Raw genomic sequence first — 19,943 nt, forward strand, 5'->3', positions numbered from 1 at the left:
AACTGATACTTGATTGGGAATTGACATGCTCATTCATGAGGTTTCTTTAGTGTCATTGTAGCTCTCTGGTTTTCTAAATACATTTACATTGTTAATGTTGCATAAACATGATTCAACCTGCCAGCACTATAGCACATGTCTGATCCTGGGAGTATTAGCACATTGTTCTTAATTGCACATTGGTTTATCGTGGCTTAGCGTCCGGTTGCCATGGCAACACATCTGACGTTGACGTCATGTGACGCTGTGTAACTTCCGGTTGCGGCCGTGATTGCCGATGGGTGATGCTTGATTAGTAGGGGTATATAGGAGGGTAAGTGTTTGTCATTTCTGTATGCTTATTTTGAAAACAGGGGCAACCCCGAAACGTCAATAAATACACTGGTATTTTGGATTCAAGACCCTGTGAGTGACTCCCTTTTTCTATTATTATATATCCCCTTAATGACCACAATGTACCCTGAATGTCACTGGTCGTTAAGGGTTTTTTCAGGACATGATAGCACAAGTCTAGCAAGAACACACTATTAATGCACTCCCTCCAGCAGGCTTTGTGGAATAGAGCAGTCTCAACACTGGTGGCAAGACCGTGCTATAAAACAATCAAGTCCCAAAAAAAGGCCAGCGACATACAGGGTACGTCGCTGGTCCTTAAGGGGATATATATATATATATATATATATTTATATATCTATATTATATATATAGATAGATAGATAAATAGATAGATAGATATAGATATATAAATAGATAGATAGATAAATTGATAGATAGATAGATAGATAGATAGATAGATAGATAGATATAGATATATAAATATATAGATAGATAAATAGATAGATAGATAGATAGATAGATAGATAGAGCAAGTGAGAGGAGAGGCAGTATTGTGAACCCCCATTTGAATAACCCATGAGCCGCCACTGCATGTACACCAGGGATCCTGAACCTAATAAAGATGAGGAAATAAAGCATTGCAAGCACAGAATTACAGGGAAATAAGTATAAGAGACCCATAAATCATTGCTAGTACAGACTGATATATAGATATAGGGCGCAGAATACATGGCAAATACTAAACCAAAAAAGCATGGCACATACTGTAGTTACACACGCAAGGCCCAGAATGCAATGCAAAAGCAAAACCCTAGACAAATGAGAAAAAGGCCCACAATGCATCTCTTACCAATATGCTCTTGTAGAGGTTCCCATGGGTGTTCTCCATGCTGACGCGGATAATGCAGAGATCAGCAATTTGCTGATTGTACACAGGAAGTGAAGAAGAGGGAGATACAGGGGAGCGAGGAGAAGGGGCACAGCGAGAGCAATCATCACGCAGAGGTGTAGTGGGTGGGGTGAGTATTTCCAGTGAACCCTGAAATAGAGAAGTTACCCTAAGTATCTCTCATCATTTAACTTATACTTTAGCCCAGCTCCTGGTTGCCTTTACTCTTTCACATCTTATTGCAGTAACCCAGCTCTTGAGTGCCTTATTGCCCTGTAACATCTTATTTCAGTAACACAGCTCCTGAGTACCTTATTGCCCTGTAACATCTTATTGCAGTAACCCAGCTCCTGAGTGCCTTATTGTACTGTAACATCGTATTGCAGTAACCCAGCTCCTGAGTGCCTTATTGCCCTGTAACATCTTATTGCAGTAACCCAACTCCTGAGTGCCTTATTGCCCTGTAACATCTTATTGCAGTAACCCAGCCCCTGAGTGCCTTATTGCCCTGTAACATCTTATTGCAGTAGCCCAGCTCCTGAGTGCCTTTTTGTCCTGTAACATCTTATTGCAGTAACCCAGCTCCTGAGTGCCTTATTGCCCTGTAACATCTTATTGCAGTAGCCCAGCTCCTGAGTGCCTTATTGTCCCTGTAACATCTTATTGCAGTTACCCAGCTCCTGAGTGCCTTATTGTCCCTGTAACATCTTATTGCAGTAACCCAGCTCCTGAGTGCCTTATTGCCCCTGTAACATCTTATTGCAGTAACCCAGCTCCTGAGTGCCTTATTGTCCCTGTAACATCTTATTGCAGTAACCCAGCTCCTGAGTGCCTTATTGTCCTGTAACATCTTATTGCAGTTACCCAGCTCCTGAGTGCTTTATTGCCCCTGTATAATCTTATTGCAGTAATCCAGCTCCTGAGTGCCTTATTGCCCCTGTAACATCTTATTGCAGTAATCCAGCTCCTGAGTGCCTTATTGCCCCAGTAACATGTTATTGCAGTAACTCAGCTTCTGAGTGCCTTATTGCCCCTGTAACGTCTTACTGCAGTAAACCAGCTCCTGCGTGCCTTATTGCCCCTGTAACATCTTATTGCAGTAACCTAGTTCCTGAGCGCCTTATTGCCCTGTAGCATCTTATTGCAGTAACCCAGATCCTGAGTGCCTTATTGCCCCTGTAACATCCTATTGCAGTAACCCAGCTCCTGAGTGCCTTATTACCCCTGTAATATATTTTTGCAGTAACCCAGCTCCTGAGTGCCTTATTGCCCTGTAATATCTTATTGCAGTAACCCAGCTCCTGAGTGCCTTATTACAGTAAGCCAGCTCCTGAGTGCATTATTGTCCCTGTAACATCTTATTGTAGTAACCCAGCTCCTGAGTGCCTTATTGTCCCTGTAACATCTTATTGCAGTAACCCAGCTCCTGAGTGCCTTATTGCCCTGTGACATCTTATTGCAGTAACCCAGCTCCTGAGTGCCTTATTGTCCCTGTAACATCTTATTGCAGTAACCCAGCTCCTGAGTGCCTTACTGCCCCTGTAACAACTTATTGCAGTAACCCAGCTGCTGAGTGCCTTATTGCCCCTGTAATATCTTATTTTAGTAACCCAGCACCTGAGTGCCTTATTGTCCCTTAACATCTTACTGCAGTAACCCAGCTCCTGAGTGCCTTATTGCTCTGTAACATCTTATTGCAGTAACCCAGCTCCTGAGTGCCTTATTGCCCCTGTAACATCTTATTGCAGTAACCCAGCTCCTGAGTGCCTTATTGCCCTGTAACATTTTATTGCTGTAACCCAGCCTTTGAGTGCCTTATTGCCCTGTAACATCTTAATGCAGTAACCCAGTTCCTGAGTGCCTTATTTCCCTGTAATATCTTATTACAGAAGCCCAGTTCCTGAGTGCCTTATTGCCAATGCAGTATCATATTGCAGTAACCCAGTTCCTGAGTGCCTTATTGCACTGTAACATCGTATTGCAGTAACCCAGCTCCTGAGTGCCTTATTGCACCTGTAACATCTTATTGCAGTAACCCAGCTCCTGAGTGCCGTATTGCCCTGTAACATCTTATTGCAGTAACCCAGTTCATGAGTGCCTTATTGCAAACGTAGCATCATATTGCAGTAACCCAGTTCATGAGTGCCTTATTGCACTGTAAAATCATATTGCAGTAACCCAGTTCATGAGTGCCTTATTGCCCTGTAACATCTTATTGCAGTAATTCAGTTCCTGAGTGCCTTATTGCCCTGTGACATCTATTGCAGTAACCCAGTTCCTGAGTGCCTTATTGCTCTGTAAGATCTTATTGCTGTAACCCAGCTCATGAGTGCCTTATTGCCCTGTAACATCTTATTGCAGTAATTCAGTTCCTGAGTGCCTTATTGCCCTGTGACATCTATTGCAGTAACCCAGCCACTGAGTGCCTTATTGCACCTGTAACATATTTTTGCTGTAACCCAGTTCCTGAATGTCTTATTGGCCTGTAACATTTTACTGCAATAAATTTGCATCTGAGTGCCTTATTGTACCTACCCCTATAATATCTTATAGTAGTAACACAGCTACTGCATGCTCTATTTCCCTATAATCTTGGCACTCCAAATGTTTCATGAACTACAATCCCCATGATGCGTAGGCACTCTGAAGTCCATAAAGCATCATGGGAAATATAGTTCTGGAACATCTGTAGTGCCAAGATTTGCCATCTTTGCCCTATAACATTGAATTTTAGTAGCCAAATCCATGAGAGTCTTATTACCTTGTTTGTGGGTGTATCAGGTGGGCAGAAAGCAGCAATGAGACCTTCATCAATTTCACAGCTGCTGCAGGACCCAGAAGGAGAAACACGATCACCATTTAATTTGGGGCCAAAAACTTCAGAGCCTAGTAATAAACTGAAACAGAGACATAAAAATACAAACATATACCCATTGGGGAAATTAGATGGCCATTTCACTCAACTGTATTTGCTAAGAATGGAAATATGGTAGAATACATCCTTTATGGTTTTTCTATTGCATCGCCCTTTTTATGTTAGTGTTAGACATTAAATTACACTGTGAAATGCAGTCATCTTGATATATACAGTATATATTACATGATTGAGGAACATACTATAATAGCTTCATAAGTAAAACTACTGATTTTAGACACTGATGCCATTTCTATAAACACTTCCGCAGTCATATTTAGGCAACCGATTGTGGTTTTAATATATGTAATCTAAAATAATAAATTCACTGGTGATATTATGTTTAGCAATACTATAATACCATGTTTATCTAGCTAAATGATCTATATATATATATATATATATATATATATATATATATATATATATATATATACTATAATTGCGTTTGTAATGTCCGTCGCTGTCGGCAGTTGTGGACGCATCTTCAATGGAATGTTGGCAGCGCGAGGACAAAATAATTCACCAGGCCCGCATCAAGTATTAAAAAACCCCAAAAACGCCCGCATCAAGTATTTAAAAAAAAAAAAAAAACACCGCCCGCATGAAATATAACATAAAACAAATCATACACAAAGTATTAACCCCTAAACCGCAAAAACCTCTACATCGCAATAAACCTATTTACCCTATTAACCCCTAAACCGCAAAACTCCCACATCGCAATAAACCTAAATAACTTATTAACCCTTTATACCGCCAAAAACCAAAACGCAAATAACTATCTAAATAACTAAGTACCCTAACCTAACACCCCCTAACCTAACACCCCATTAAATAAACCAAAATGACCTAAACTAATACATTCTAAAGTTACAAAAAAAAAATAAATATATATATATATATATATATACACACATTATATGCCTGTAATTCTTAGACTTCTTTCTGTAAGGCTGGAATTACACTGCCAGGCACTATAGATATGGAATAATTAGACAATTCCTCACTTTTAAACTAACAAAGGCCTAGTTTTCATTGAGGTGGTAAAGTTTGGAAACTGATGTTAAAAACGTTTCTCTTTATTAAAGTCTATGGAGAATTTTTATATTACTACCGGTTTCCAAACTTTACCACCTCAATGGAAACTATCCACTGTCGGGTACTGCCATTAAATTCTCAAACATTACTGCTGCTCGACTATTTGTAAAAGAGGAAAAATATAAGCTTTTGAGGCTTCTTTTCAATTGAGATCATAACGTCTGCAAACAATGCAAGCTTTTCTTTTTTTAAAGGAACAGTTTACTCCAGAATTGTTATTGTTTAAAAAGATAGATCGGGTTGATTTCCGGCGATGTCTGTCCGCCTGCTCAGAGCAGGCGGACAGGTTATGAAGCAGCGGTCTTTGTGACCGCTGCTTCATAACTGCTGTTTCTGGCGAGTCTGAAGACTCGGCAGAAACACGGGCCGTCAAGCTCCTTTCAGAGCTTGATAGATAGGCCCCTAACTGTGAAAAACTTTCAAAATGCTCTGAGCTAAGAGGCGGTTTTCAACGGTTTAGAAATCAGTTTGAGCCTAGCTAGGTTTAGCTTTTCAAAAATACCACCAAGGGAACAAAGCAAATTTGATATTTGATGATAAAAGTAAATTGGAAAGTTGATTAAAATTGCATGCCCTATCTGAATCATGAAAGTTTAGTTTTGACTTTACTGTCCCTTTAATGGAAACATGCCATATATATGTAATTTTTTTTTGCCATCCCAAAAATGCATATATGCTTATGTAGAGGTCATACATTTTTTAAATCAGTTTCTGATTGGCTATAAGTCAAGCCTTCAAAACACAGAATGTAAAATAATGAGAAGAGTATTGCACAGTTTTATCACTTGATGTCAGTTTGAGTGATATTCCCCCTAGTCAACCGTATATACTGCCTATTGATAAATATACCCCTGCCCTGCTGTAATTCACAATTACCCATCATGCATTTCTGTCTTCTCACACACAACACTTACGAGCTGAACCTCTTAGTTAGTTTCCTGCGGATTCGAGGAGAGTTTGGACAGGAATCAGCAGGTGGCTCAATAGTGCGGGATATTCTGTAACTGTAAATAAAGACATAAAGAACATATAACATATAAAAAAAATACCTAGTTTTGGTCTCTGTTATAAGAACTCACTCAGTAATCATACCTTCCTATTAAAAAGCCAATTATATGAATAACTATAGGCCTAAATTATTAATATAATCTTTTTAGAAATACTGATTTATATGAATAGCATATGTATAATAGCTTAGGGAGGCCTGCTCTTTCACATGAGGGGTCACATGACTGAAAAATGCAGGTGATCCCAGTAAAATGGTGATTACCTGCAGCAGCAAATTTAGCAGTGTAACCTGAGAGATAGGGGCTCTATCTCCCTCCTTGTTTGTGGTAGATGGACAGTGACCCTAATATGAAAGGGCAAATTCTGCCCTTTCAAATATGGTGTTGTGCCCCTCTAGTACAAACCAGGGGGATAGCTGTTCTGTTAGATTCCCCTCCCTCAGATTAAACTTCACTTTAAGTGCTGTAACTGTTGTTTTGGGGTTATTGCCCTTTAGTGGTGATTTAACACACACAAGAGACCCTCTCAAATGAGGAATTGCGTGGCTCTGTAAGATGCAGGAGATCACACTCAAAGTAGCAATAACATGCACTTAAAAGTGCTGTTTAACCTAAGGGTGCTTAAAGAAAGATCCTATCTCCTCCTTTGTTTGTGTAAGAGGAACAAGTGAACCCCTCATTTAAAAGAGAGGAATCTGCCCTTTCATATGAGGGGCCACTTTTTCCTCTAGCACAAACAAGGGGGAGATAAGGGTTTTGTTAGAGCCCTCTCCCCCTCAGGGTAAATAGCAAGGTTAAATGCAGAGGCAGGTTATTGCAGCTGCATCTAACATGGGTATGCAACCCCTCATGTAAAAAGAAGGAATTGCCCTCTAAATTGCAGGTGATCACCATGGTAATGCTGATCATCTGTCACAAGGGCATACCTGCGCCTTTTTATTGCCTCATAAAAATGAGGGGTATGAGACAGCAGTTTAGAAAGAGAGAAACGCCTCTTCCCAATGTGGGGTCGTATACCCTTGTCATTAGTAGATGATTGCCATAAAAATGACAATCACATACCTTATGTATTTATTGTATGAGTTAGTGGCTTCAAAGGATCCCCTAAAGACAGCATACAGCTAAGGGTCAAGTCCTACAAAAATAAGTGTGGGAACTCGCCAATACTTTCACCCCCCTCACAATTAATATTGTTTATATATATATATATATATATACACACACATTGTATTTATATGTATATAATCTATATACTCTGGTTAATGAAAGCAAATTAAATCCAATAAAGGGTTGAATGGTTGCCTTTTGGGATGAGAATCCTCCTCTGTCACAGAGTCTCACCCACTTAATGTGCAATAGTCCTATTTCTCCTGAGGGAAGCTAAATAACCCCAGAGCAAGCCACACCGAAATGTAAGAACCACAGTGCAGTGATCACACAGAATGACCGCTTACAGGCTAGCATTTAGTGTATTGTAGGAAGTGTTACTGCCCATTACTAGAGGATCTCACTATCTCTTTAACCAGACTGCGCTAGAGCTCCTCCTACCAGCAGCAGCAGTGTTTGCTGAATCATTTCTGGTCTCTGTACAGAGGGAACTTAGTTCCTCCCGCAAAAATAGTGCAGGAACTCCATTCCCATGCATTCCCGCTCAACTTGACCCCTGCATACAGCACATAACCACACAATATCCCACATATGAAAGAGAAGATTACCTATATTCAAAAGAGGGGGTCTCATGCTCCTTTAGACAGCAGGTTATTGCCATAGAAATGACAATCACCTGCTTTCTAGGTGCCTTTTAATCCATTTAATGACCGCAACATACCATGTACGCCGCTGGTCGTTAAGGGCTTGTCTGCTAATAATAGGGTAGATCTTGCCACGAGGGTCATGACCATGCTATTAGACCCTACCTCCCTCTTGCAGGCTTCCTAAAATAGCACAGTCTCGCCGCTGGAAGCGAGAGACGTTATTGAGAAAACAATCCCCATAGAAAGGGGTTAAAGGGGCCTTAGCACCCCAAAAAAATTACTTTCAACTTCTAATATGCACATTAACCTGAGCAAGAGTTTGAACATTGAAAAAAGGTTGCAGCAAACATGGTGTTAATCTATTCTAATACGCATAATATGTCCCCCCAAAGTATACTTACCTCTACTGTGAAGCCATCCTCATCAGCAAAGCTACATTTTCATACAGTGCATCACAGTCACTGTCTAATCACAGAGAGCCCAATAGCGCCATTAAATTACAGGTAGGGTGTTCCTTAAGCTATCGTGATGCACTGTTTGAAAAAGCAGCCGCACTGATGAGGACGGCTTCACGGTAGAGGTAAGTACTATACTTTGGGAGTACATATTATGCATTTAACAAGTAAAAATAATTCATAAATAAATCACGCTCTGTTTTATTTTCAACTTGAAATATGCACGCTACCCGACGTGCACAAAAAGCTTCTGTCTAGCAAATTTTACACTCGAGCAAAAGCACTAAATAGCGCACCACTTGTAATCCGGCCCTCAATATCTAATACACTCAAATCTGATATCTCTTTAATATTGCTGTATTCTACACATCCATTAAAGGAAATGGAACAAAAAAATAATGAAAGTGTATTGGAAAGTTTTTACTAGAAATATGTAAACATTTTATATTACAATCACTTGAAAAATCAGGCTTATACATGAACCTCAGTTCAGTCTTTAAAATAGTGCAGCCATGGTACATAATCAACTCACGGCATGACTATAAACATTATAATTAACAAAGTACAATATATATATACATTTAAACTCGACCCCAACTCAAAATATAATCATACATATATTTGTTACGTCCCCTCATAATAGCCTTTATTAAAAGAAGTCACCTCTGGTCTTCAGTTAGCTGCCGATGGCTGTAAAACGCTTGTAGGATTTCTGACTTTGGCGTCAAAACATAATGGCGACACGTGAGCTGCAGCTTCTGTATCTTGGCTAGAACTTCATATTCCTGCAGTGATAAATAGTAAGTTCTTGGGTTACGGAAAATTTGTGTATGTGTTCAATTAAAAGAGCAATATCTGAACATGTTAAGTAAATATATATATATATATATATATATATATATACATACAGAGAGAAGTGCACTCACAGGAATGAAAGACTGGCTCAATAACATTGTTAGCCTGTTCTATGGCGATTTACCACCTGGGTGCAGCTTTTTAGCCCAGTAATGCCTTTCACAGAGTAGAACTTTCCTGTAGTATATCAGTCTGATCCCGCCTATTACGGTCAGTCCAGCGCCGAAATACCAGGCAATTCCTCTCTGAACAAGGAACACAGCAACCCCAGACGATCGTTTCAGCCTTCATTGGGCCTCGTCAGTGAGGTGTAGCTATATTCCTCTACGCACACTGAGCAAGGAGTCCACGTCTGGTTGCCCCTTTTCCCCATAGGGAGACTAAATACATTCCAAAATACAGAATTATTACAAAATCTAAATAAAATTATTATTAATTACAATTTTTCAGCACTGAAAATGCAGGCAGAGAAGATTGTGTGTTCTAAAATGCAAATTATAGTCTATAATACTTTTCCGATTACAGTACTGTAACTGCATTGAACACTTTATCTTGGTAACTTGGGTTATGTAAACTTGATAGCAAGGACTTAGAACTGCATTAATTCATTATTGTGCTTTCTCTAAATACAATCTGACATCAAGGTATAAACTACGAACTTTATGAACACTTTGTTACAGATTGCAATTGCTGAAGAATCACATTCACTCTATAATTTACTTAATATATTCAAGTCTCTTTTCCCTCAACTTCTTGTGCTGATTACGTTTAACCTAATTTTATCTAGAGACTAAATGCTTCTCTTTTTCAAGGTTCAATCCTTTAATATTGAATTAAATAACTTGAGAAGCTACAATCCCATAACTAACCTCTATCTAAAGTGGTGAAAGCCTTACAGAACCTTAAATTCCTTTCTTGCTCTTTTCTTGATTTTATACTGGCGCTCTTCTGGGGTTCTTTTCTATCCATATCGACCGCTCGAATAGCAGAACAAGAACCTCCAATTTCTCCCTGAGAATTGGCCCGCCGCATTATAAGATCTTCCATGCGATACTTCTCCTCTACTGTAGCCTGTATCGCCACTGTTTTCCTCAGGCTGGCGTCAGCATAGCAGTACTCATTATTAGCTTCAGGTTTTAGACGGGTCTTCAGGTCAGGTCCCGAAATCGGAAGGAATACTGCCTTCAAATGTTTCTCCATCTTACAATAGTGATTTGCTATAAGCTTTTCTAGGGCTCGGAGGATAACATCAGCTTTCATGTGCGCCATTAGCTCCCGCTACAGACTCCACCATCACACACAGGCCAAAGGAAGGAGTGCTTACTCTGATAGACCACAACTCTATACAGACCACTCGCAAGGAAGGTTCCTTTCTCTCTCCAATGCAGTGTAGCAGGACCTTTCAGCAGGTTTGCAGCGACAGCAGTAGATCAGCCTTCTATATTATAGAGTGAAAAGTGATGTCGCCATTTTTTGTAAGTAGGGCCCGCATCGATCAGGGAGTTTAATCTCAATATTTATGCTAAACGTTGCCTGAACAGCCAGAATATTAATCTCAGCATGAGGAATCACGAGGTAGTAGCATTTTTGTTCCCATGATTACTGTAGATATCTTCTATAGAATCTATATAATTTCAGCTACCACAGGAGCTACACAAAGCACGTCTTGCTGCTCCGGCAGTTGGCTCCGCCCCCCCTTGGCCCCATTTTTAAGTAAAAGCTATTGACATTTCAAATGAAACTTATACTGCAGTATTAGTTCAGCTGTGTACTTCCTACTAATCCTTAGGCCTCGATTTATCATGCCTTCTCCTCCCCTACGACTGCAGCGTTCTCACAAGAACCTTCAGTCTGTATTTATCAAGCAGCAGTCATTAGCTGCTTCCTAACCTCATCTCCACCTCTTAGGTGGAAAATTTCAATCTGCCCGGTCTCGTCCAACCGGGAAGATTGACAGTTCCTGCCCACACGTGATTGGCTGTGCATAGGCAGGGGGCGCTGTTGCACGCAAGTGCAAAGTAGCACTTGCGTGTAATTTTAAATTCGGGCAGCGGATTGTTGGGTACGAATATGTACGCCCCTATCCGCCCTCGCTTGATAAATCAAGCCCTTAGTGGCTGATAATGACAATACCCACAGTTCTATTGGTGGAGAGGAATATGCCTCTTCAAGCCTGACAAGAACTTTTTGGTTTATTGAGGATAGGAGCATGTACTTAGTAAAAAAATAAATAAAAAAAAATAATGAATATATTTATTAAATGTCCTGTCGTATATTCAACCTTTGAATTTTTTTCATCTTTTTTCTTAATAAAATAGCCTTAAAGACAAAATATTAGCTGAAAACTCACCTTCCGTCTTTTTTCAAAGTTTATTAACCCACCCTGAAAAGGAAAGAAAGATTCAGAGCTAAACAAATACTATACACATTAGATACAGCCAGAATATACTGTACATTGTATACAATGACAATCACAAATAACAGTCACCTAGATACACAAAACTAGATTGCTATATAATATAAATATAATAATATATAACCATCAGTATATATAATTATATCATCTTGTGAGACTATTAATTAAAGGGATATAAAACAGTCTCATTATTGTAATTAAAACTAATCACTGGGTTATATTTAAAGGGACAGTAAAGTCAAAATTACATTTTCATGATTCAGATAGAGAATTTAATTTTAAACAACTTTCCAATTTACTTCTATTATCACATTTCTTTGTTCTGTTGGTATTCTTTGTTGAAGACTAAACCTAGGTAGGAGCTTAGTAGAGTGCGTAAAATTGTATAACATTGCTATAAACAATGTTGCAAACACAGCTGCTAGATGGCACAGAACATGTGCACACTTCTAAGCTGATCTAGGATTCATCTTTAAAAAAAAAATAATAAGAGAACTAAGCAAAATTGATAATAGAACAAAATTGGAAAGTTGTTTAAAAATTTCATGATTCAGATAGAGCATGCAATTTTAAACAGCTTTCTAATTTGCTTATATTATCAAGTTTTGTTACTTTTCTTGGTATTTTTTGTTGAAAAGCAGGGACATAAGCTCAGGAGTGTTTCTGGAGCACTATATGGCAGCAGTTTGGAAGACTGTTATCCATTTGCAAGAGCACTAGAAGGCAGCACTATTTCCTCTTGTGTAGTGCTTCAGATGCCTACCTAGGTATCTCTTCAACAAAGAGCACCATGGGAACAAAGCAAATTTAATAACAGAAGTAAATTGGAAACTTTTTTTAATATTGTATGCTCTTTCTGATTGAGAAAAGAAAAATGTTGAGTTCCATATGCCTTTAAGTTTAATTTTGACTTTACTGTCCCTTTAATAGAAATCAATTTATGTCCTGATAGAGCCCCACAAAAGGAGGCTATGATCTCTACAAGAATTCAAAGGAGGAGTTTTTCCTTTGGAAGTGGTTGCTAGGAGATACATGCACTAGCTCTAGTGTGGAAGTCAGTTTCTTGCCCATGCTCAGTAGAGGACTTTTGCAGCAAAAATCATGTGTCAGAATGCAACTGAAGAATGTATCAGTATGTCAACTCACTTATCTCAGTATAGGCAATGGCTAATTCTAAGTGCTCGTTTTGTAAGAATACAAATAAGTTGTTTGCTAATTTTTAACACAATCTGTTTCTTTTTATGTTTCTTTTGATTTAATTTGTTTTAATAAAGTAACACTATTTTATATCCCTTTAGCATTTGATGTATAATATTCCTTTAGGGTATAGTTACATTTTAGATCACTTGTGAGTTGTGCTACTCAGAGAAGGGCTCTAATTGACCCTTTCAAACAGTTTAGCTCAATAACATAAAATTACTCATCTCTAAACAAGGGAACCAGCTTTCCATACATGTAGGATTAAGAAGCAGATGCTATAGCAATTATTAGGAATCATTTCTATGGAGATGATATTATAAAACACATATACAAATCGTTTTAATACACACCTCTACGAAGTCTGGTAAAGCTGTATCCAACATGATGAGGTCTGTCAGAAATGTCCCCAGGTAAGGGACAGTTCCCTGTGTCATTCTCTGCAAAAGAACATAAACTAAGTGTGAAAACATTAGTCAGCAATCTCAGAAGAAGATGCAGCTCCCTATTGGTTGCTTGGTTTTTACCCATAACTCAAAATTAAAATATATAAACAGAAATTACATTTGCTATAATTTATAGATGTGCATTTGGTAAACCTGCCCCAGAACATAATCTTATACCAGCCCTCTAAGAGTCTTGAGAAAGGCCTTGAAGGGGCTGAAACGCGTTGACTATTAGCTGGTAAGCTCATTTCAAATTATTGATTCACAGCCTGGACGGTCTACACTATGTTTTATATCTTTACAGGACACGACATTGGTGACTAAATTGGATAAAAGAGAAACCACTTGGATCTAATCAGATTCCCATCACCGGACTTTTACCACCATGAAACAGATCTACATCACTGGATTCACCACCAGGAAACAAGTTTGATTTTTTATTATATATATCCAAATTCAGTTTTTTATACATCTTTTGGGACACATTGGTTTACACAATTTTGGACTAATCACTGACTTTGGCCAATTGTTTTTTCATTTTTTTCAATTTGTATTTTCAATTTATTTTCATTATTTTTACATTTTTCTGCACTATTTTTTCGCACAATTTTTTGACACAGTTCACCTAGCAATGTTTTGGAGCAGTTGCAACTAGCTCACAGCACACACCACAGACCCCAACCGGGACCAGGAGCTACATACCTTTTAGTATATAGGAAGTTTACAGCTTAATTGGCTTTTACACGCTGTGTCAAGTCCTGAATACCCCCCACTACCCCCCCCCACTACCCCCCACTGCATCCATACGGTCCTGTGTGAGGTTTGAGGACAAAGTCAAACTATCACATTATATTATTATATTTTGTATTATCATTACTAAGCAGTTTGTGGACTGTCATTATTTAAAATTATTTAACAATAATTGACAAGTTTTAGCCTTTTAGTATTTGTATATGATTATTGTGGGACCTCAATTTTACTGTATGTAATAAATATATATTTTATTTATTTTTTAATTCATACAATTCCTTTTCTCTAAGGGTCCCTAAGTCACAGAATACCTTGCCCACCTGAGGCGATTTGAACATACCCCACATAAACCAGCCCTCTAAGTATTAGTGCGGATGTCATATTTGTGCAAAGCAACTTTCTTTCTTTCTCTCTTTCTTTCTCTTTCATTCTCTCTTTCTCTTTCTTTCTTTCTCTCTCCCTTTTTTTCCTTTCTTTCTATCTTTCTTTCTTTCATCTGTATAGTATTTAGCATGCTATCCCAAGTGCATTAGTAGAAGGGACACCTTTAGCATTTGCGTGGCCCTGGGCAGGACAATTTACACGGCCCCACAGTCGAGTGCTTTACCTTCCCCCCGTGCGCACTGCCCCTTGTATGGTCCACCCCTGTCCCAACATGTTACCTATGTAAAGAATAACAGTACAGAAAAAAAAAGAAAGTTGAGAGCAGCAGGGAAGGGGAAGGAGGGGATCCAAGTGGATGTGTATTCTGGCCCGTGTACAGGCTTTAGGACTAGTTATATTATATTTAAAGCCCTGAAATGAATGCTATAAATGTAAAAACAGTAATAATTGTTTTTATGCTTGTGAGACATGTCGCCATCCATCATAAATGCAGAGAGGAGGGTTCTGTTTATCAGCCAGTGTGCAGATATTTTTTTCCCCACACAGACATACACTTCCTTTTAGCTTCAATATCAAAAAGGTCAGCATTAAAAAATATTTTAATAATTTACTGCTCTTTTATATACATGATACCAATTTTATTTACAGTTCACTGTACTGGCCCTTTAAGAAAGCAAAGTGTTACATTTCTGTACTATAAATGCAGGAGACAAAAAACTCTTCTTCAAATCTTTTATCTTCAGCTAAGGAGCCTGTGGGATAACTTCCTCAGTAGTGGTCACGTGACCACTAGGAAAAGGTGAACTGGTGTAAGGGTTACCTGTATTTAAGAAAACACATGAAGTGAGGTGGAACCTACCTCAGTATGCTGTCATGGGAAGGAGCTGTGTTAACAAATGATACCAAGAGAAATAGCTGCCTACATTTGATAATAACAGTAATCTGGAAAGTTTGTGTTTATTGTTCACTCTATTTGAATCATAGTTTAATTCAGACTTTCATGACTCTTACATTTAAGGCAGATTTTGTAAAACAGAAAATTTCTCATTAATCTTTCCAAATCATGTAAATATGTTAGATCTCCAAGAAGATAAATAATGTAGAATGATTTGTTTAACGATTATACAATTTGCAGTAGATGAAAAGTGATTTGAGGGAGATTAGACAATCTCTATGTATTAGTGTTTCTTGTTTTTAAGTGAGCATAATTCCATAGTTTTAGAAAAATCTCCTGGTGGGGTAGTGATTTTAAATGGACCTGAAAGTCATAATTAAACTTTCGTGATTTAGATAGAGCATAGCATTTAAAAAACATTATCACCAGTAGAGGTCGCTTAACTTGCGGTGACTGAAAAACAACTGGGGGAAAAAGGAAGAAAACTCTGCACAGAAGTCTGCTGTGGTGTTTTTCTTAATGCTTTAGTGCTAGTGGTGTTTGCTAGGACGTGCATCAACTCCCTTGTGTGTGTATATCATATGTATGTATATGTGTGTATATTATTATCGGTTATTTGTAGAGGACCAACAGATTCCGCAGTGCTATAAAAGCAGTGATAGGCACGGACCGAGGCTGCGGCGGACATTTTCCAAAGTACAGACCTTAGTGAAGGACACCAAGGTACATTACAAATTAAAAACATCAAAAAACACTCTCTTTACCGAGAGGGTAGTGGATGCATGGTGGAATAGCCATCCAGCAGAAGTGGTATAGACAGTGAAGGAGTTTAAAAATGCATCGGATAGGCATAAGGCTATGCTAGAATTAAGGCCAGGAAATAATGAAAGTATTCAGAAAATTGGGCAGACTAGATGGGCCGACTAGTTCCTATCTGCTGACACATTCTATGTTTCTATAAGTCAGAAGAGCGGCACTTTGCTGTCAAATGGGCTGCTTGTTGGACGCCCCTGGTCTAGTTCCACAAGTAAAAATTAGTCATCTAATCAAACAAGTTTAAAATAACATTTATATAAAGACTGCTTGTGGTATACTTGTATAAAATGTTTTCAAAATTCTAACCTTTCATTTTTTTTTTTTTGTATTGAGAGTCTGCAACTCCTGACCAAGCTCACCCAACTTGATGTTAATCGCATGATCATCATTGTTGGTTAAGTACTTGGTTAGGTAAGGTTATCAGAGTAGGCGGCCGTCTTCTACACACAGACACCAGCACCACGTTGCAGCACAGATCAAGGAATCGGGACAGGTCACAACTCATAGGTGGTGGACACAGGCTGCACTGCAGGCAGCTTGCTTCTTCCCTCTCCCTCAATTTCCCGCTCCTGAGCGGCATCACGCGAGCGTGGCCCCAACCCTGCAAAACGTGGTACCCCGCCTATGTCAAAGAGGAGTCAGGACTTGTATTCATCTGTCCTACGCCTCACTCCCCACCGCAAAATGGGTGGCGGACACTGCAAGGACTAGTCACGGACACCAGTGTCCGTATATGGACACCTTGCCTATCCCTGTATAAAGGTATACAAGGTAACATTTATAGGGATAAATGGGTAGAGGGCACTGCAGAGAGTTGCATTGTTGTAGTCAGCTCTTATAAAGGTGATCTGCAAACAGTTGGGCTCTTAGGCTTACGTGTTAAGGTGGGTTTATGGTGGATAGTAATGGAGGAGAGGAACTGGTATTAGGAAAGGTTAGTGTAGGTTGTATGCATCCCTGAACAGTAGAGTCTTTAGGGAGCACTTGAAGCTTTCAAAACTAGGGGAGAGTCTTGTGGAGCGAGGCAGAGAGTTCCACAAGATGGGAGCCAGTCTGGAGAAGTCCTGTAAGTGGGAGTGTGAGGAGGTAACAAGAGAGGAGGAGAGTAGGAGGTCATGAGCAGAGCGAAGGGGACGGGAGGGAGAGTATCTGGAGACAAGGTCTGAGATATGGGGGGGGGGCAGTGCAGTTGAGGGCTTTGTGTGTCAGAGTGAGAATTTTGTGTTTAATCCTGAAAGCAAGAGGAAGCCAATGAAGGGATTGGCAGAGAGGCGCAGCAGATGAAGAGCGGCGTGTAAGGAAGATGAGTCTGGCAGAGACATTCATTATGGATTGTAAAGGAGCTAGGCAGCAGCTAGGGAGACCAGAGAGGACAGAGTTGCAGTTGTTGAGGCGGGAAAGGAAGAGAGAGTGGATTAAAATCTTAGTTGTGATATAATATACTTTGCTTTGGAATGAGGGGGCTCTGAAACAGACTTTGCACTGTGGCCCAATAAACTATAGTTACGCCTCTATTTACTAGGTATTCTTTGTTGAAGAGCATAACTAGCTAGGCTCATGATTGTGCATGTTTCCTGAGCACTATATGCCATGAGTGTTTGTAACAATGTTATACATTGTTGATCACTAGAGGACAGCAGTGTTTGTAACAATGCATAACAATGTTACATATATTGTTGCAAACACTGCAGCCATATACTGTAGTAACTAGTTCTCAAGACAAGTGCATGCCAACAAAGGATAACAAGAAAACAAAGTAAATTTGATAATAGAATTAAATTGGAAAATAGTTTAACACTGCATGTTCTATATGAATCAAGAAATTTAATTTTGATTTTCGTATCTGTTTAATGTTTATAGATTTTTGGGAATTTAGAAATATATCAGAACTACCTCAATATCTTTTGAATTCATCAAGAAATTCTATAAATCATATTTCTAGCAACATTAAATGGATATGAAGCCCATCCATTTTCTTTTGTGATTCAGAAAGAGCATACAATTAAAAAAAAAAAAGGTTCCAATTTACTTCTGTTATCAAATTTGCTTCCTTCCCATGATATTCTGTGTTGAAGAGATACCTAGGTAGTCATCTGGAGCACTACATGACAGGAAATAGTGCTGCCTTTGAGTGCTCTTGCAAATGGATAACATTTATTAAAACTGCTGCTATATAGTGTTCCAGCAATGGGCCGGCTCCTAAGCATACATCCCTGCTTTTTAAAAAACGATACTAAGAGATAATAGAAGTAAATTAGTAAGTTGTTTAAAATGGCATGGTCTATCTGAATCATGAAATATTTTTGGGGGGTTTCATATCCCTTTAATGTAAGAAAAACATCATCTATGTATTGTGCTCTAATTGATGCCAGTAACTATTTTATCACCCCTTTAGAGGCACAATACTAATAAAACTCATGCAAATGAAAAAATTCTAATTAAACATAGTAAACTTTTTTTATTGTACTGATTTTGGATTTATTTGATACTCCTTTAACAATATTTCAACATTATTGCATTTTCAATATATTATTTTAGCCCTTGTGATTGCCATCATTTTTTAGTACTTTGGTTAATACATATTCTGGTTGTCAGCTGTCTTTAAGAATTACATTACTGAAGTGCCAATTCTGGATTATCTGCTGAACTTACTGTAGTGCGAACTTGGGAAGCTGACCGCTGAAGTGGGCGTGGCTCATTACGTGCACTGTTTACTCTACGAAGAGGCACTTCATCCTGTGAGGGCAAAAGAAATTGACAGAACGTGGAGCAGATTATAATAGTACTATATGTTACAAAACATTTCTGGCTATTATTAAATATTGCATATATGTAATTATTTACTTACCATAAACATTTTGAACATAATTATATAGAATTAAATATAGGGTTTAAAATGTAGATCCTACGCAGATAAGATTAATTACACTTTATATGACTGTGTTGCAAGGTCTAAATGGACATTCTACTGTCAAAAAATATTCCATTATAATAAATCCTATAGTCAAAATAATTTTACTATCTGCAAGTTTACATTGCAAACATTACAATGCATCCAAAAGACATTATTAAAGGGACAGTCACATTTTTATTGTTTAAAAAGATAGATAATCCCTTTATTACCCATTCCCCAGTTATGCACAACCAACACAGTTATATTAATACACTTTTTACCTCTGTGATTACCTTGTATCTAAGCCTCTTCTGACAGCCCCCTGATCACATGACTTTTTATTAATTATCTATTGACTTGAATTTTATCCAACTAGTGTTGTGTTGTGCACAACTTCACGGGCGTGATCACAATGTTATCTATATGGCTCACATGAACTAGCAGTCTCCTGTTGTAAAAAGCAAATACAAAAGTATGTGATTAGTGGCTTAGAAACAGGCAGAAATGTATAAAAAAAGAAACAGTCAGAAATGTAGAGGTTTAAATGTTATAAAGTATATTAATATAACAATGTTGGTTGTGCAAAGCTGGGGAATTGGTAGTTAAGGCATCTATCTTTTTAAACAATAAGAATGTTGGTGTTGACTGTCCCTTTAAGACTCACAGCAGTTTTAAAATGAACCACCCCTATAAATCTGCACACACTGAGCATTATTTCATATGGGTGTGTTGCCCCTTACTCCTAACCTTGTGTTTAACCCTTTCACAACAAGGGGATTTTCCTCCCAGAAAGATGTCTGCTTGCAAAAAGCTCAGCCTTTGCGGGTTGCTAAGA

The 19,943-nt window shown here is 38.5% G+C and overlaps 1 protein-coding gene across 1 annotated transcript in view; it reads right to left on the bottom strand.

Annotated features, from left to right (window-relative positions):
* The window catches only part of RGL3 (ral guanine nucleotide dissociation stimulator like 3), a 114,833-nt gene that overhangs the window by 13,675 nt on the left and 81,215 nt on the right, over positions 1–19,943 (bottom strand). The window contains exons 11-17 of the mRNA XM_053717854.1: positions 18,868–18,951; positions 13,278–13,364; positions 11,662–11,694; positions 9,120–9,241; positions 6,155–6,244; positions 3,987–4,122; positions 1,187–1,375 (exon numbers count right to left, since the gene is read on the bottom strand). Coding sequence (XP_053573829.1) covers positions 1,187–1,375; positions 3,987–4,122; positions 6,155–6,244; positions 9,120–9,241; positions 11,662–11,694; positions 13,278–13,364; positions 18,868–18,951 — 741 coding nt within the window. The remainder of the gene's footprint in view (positions 1–1,186; positions 1,376–3,986; positions 4,123–6,154; positions 6,245–9,119; positions 9,242–11,661; positions 11,695–13,277; positions 13,365–18,867; positions 18,952–19,943) is intronic.

The sequence above is a fragment of the Bombina bombina genome, chromosome 6, assembly GCF_027579735.1.
Source record: "Bombina bombina isolate aBomBom1 chromosome 6, aBomBom1.pri, whole genome shotgun sequence".
Classification (NCBI taxonomy): Eukaryota; Metazoa; Chordata; class Amphibia; order Anura; family Bombinatoridae; genus Bombina; species Bombina bombina.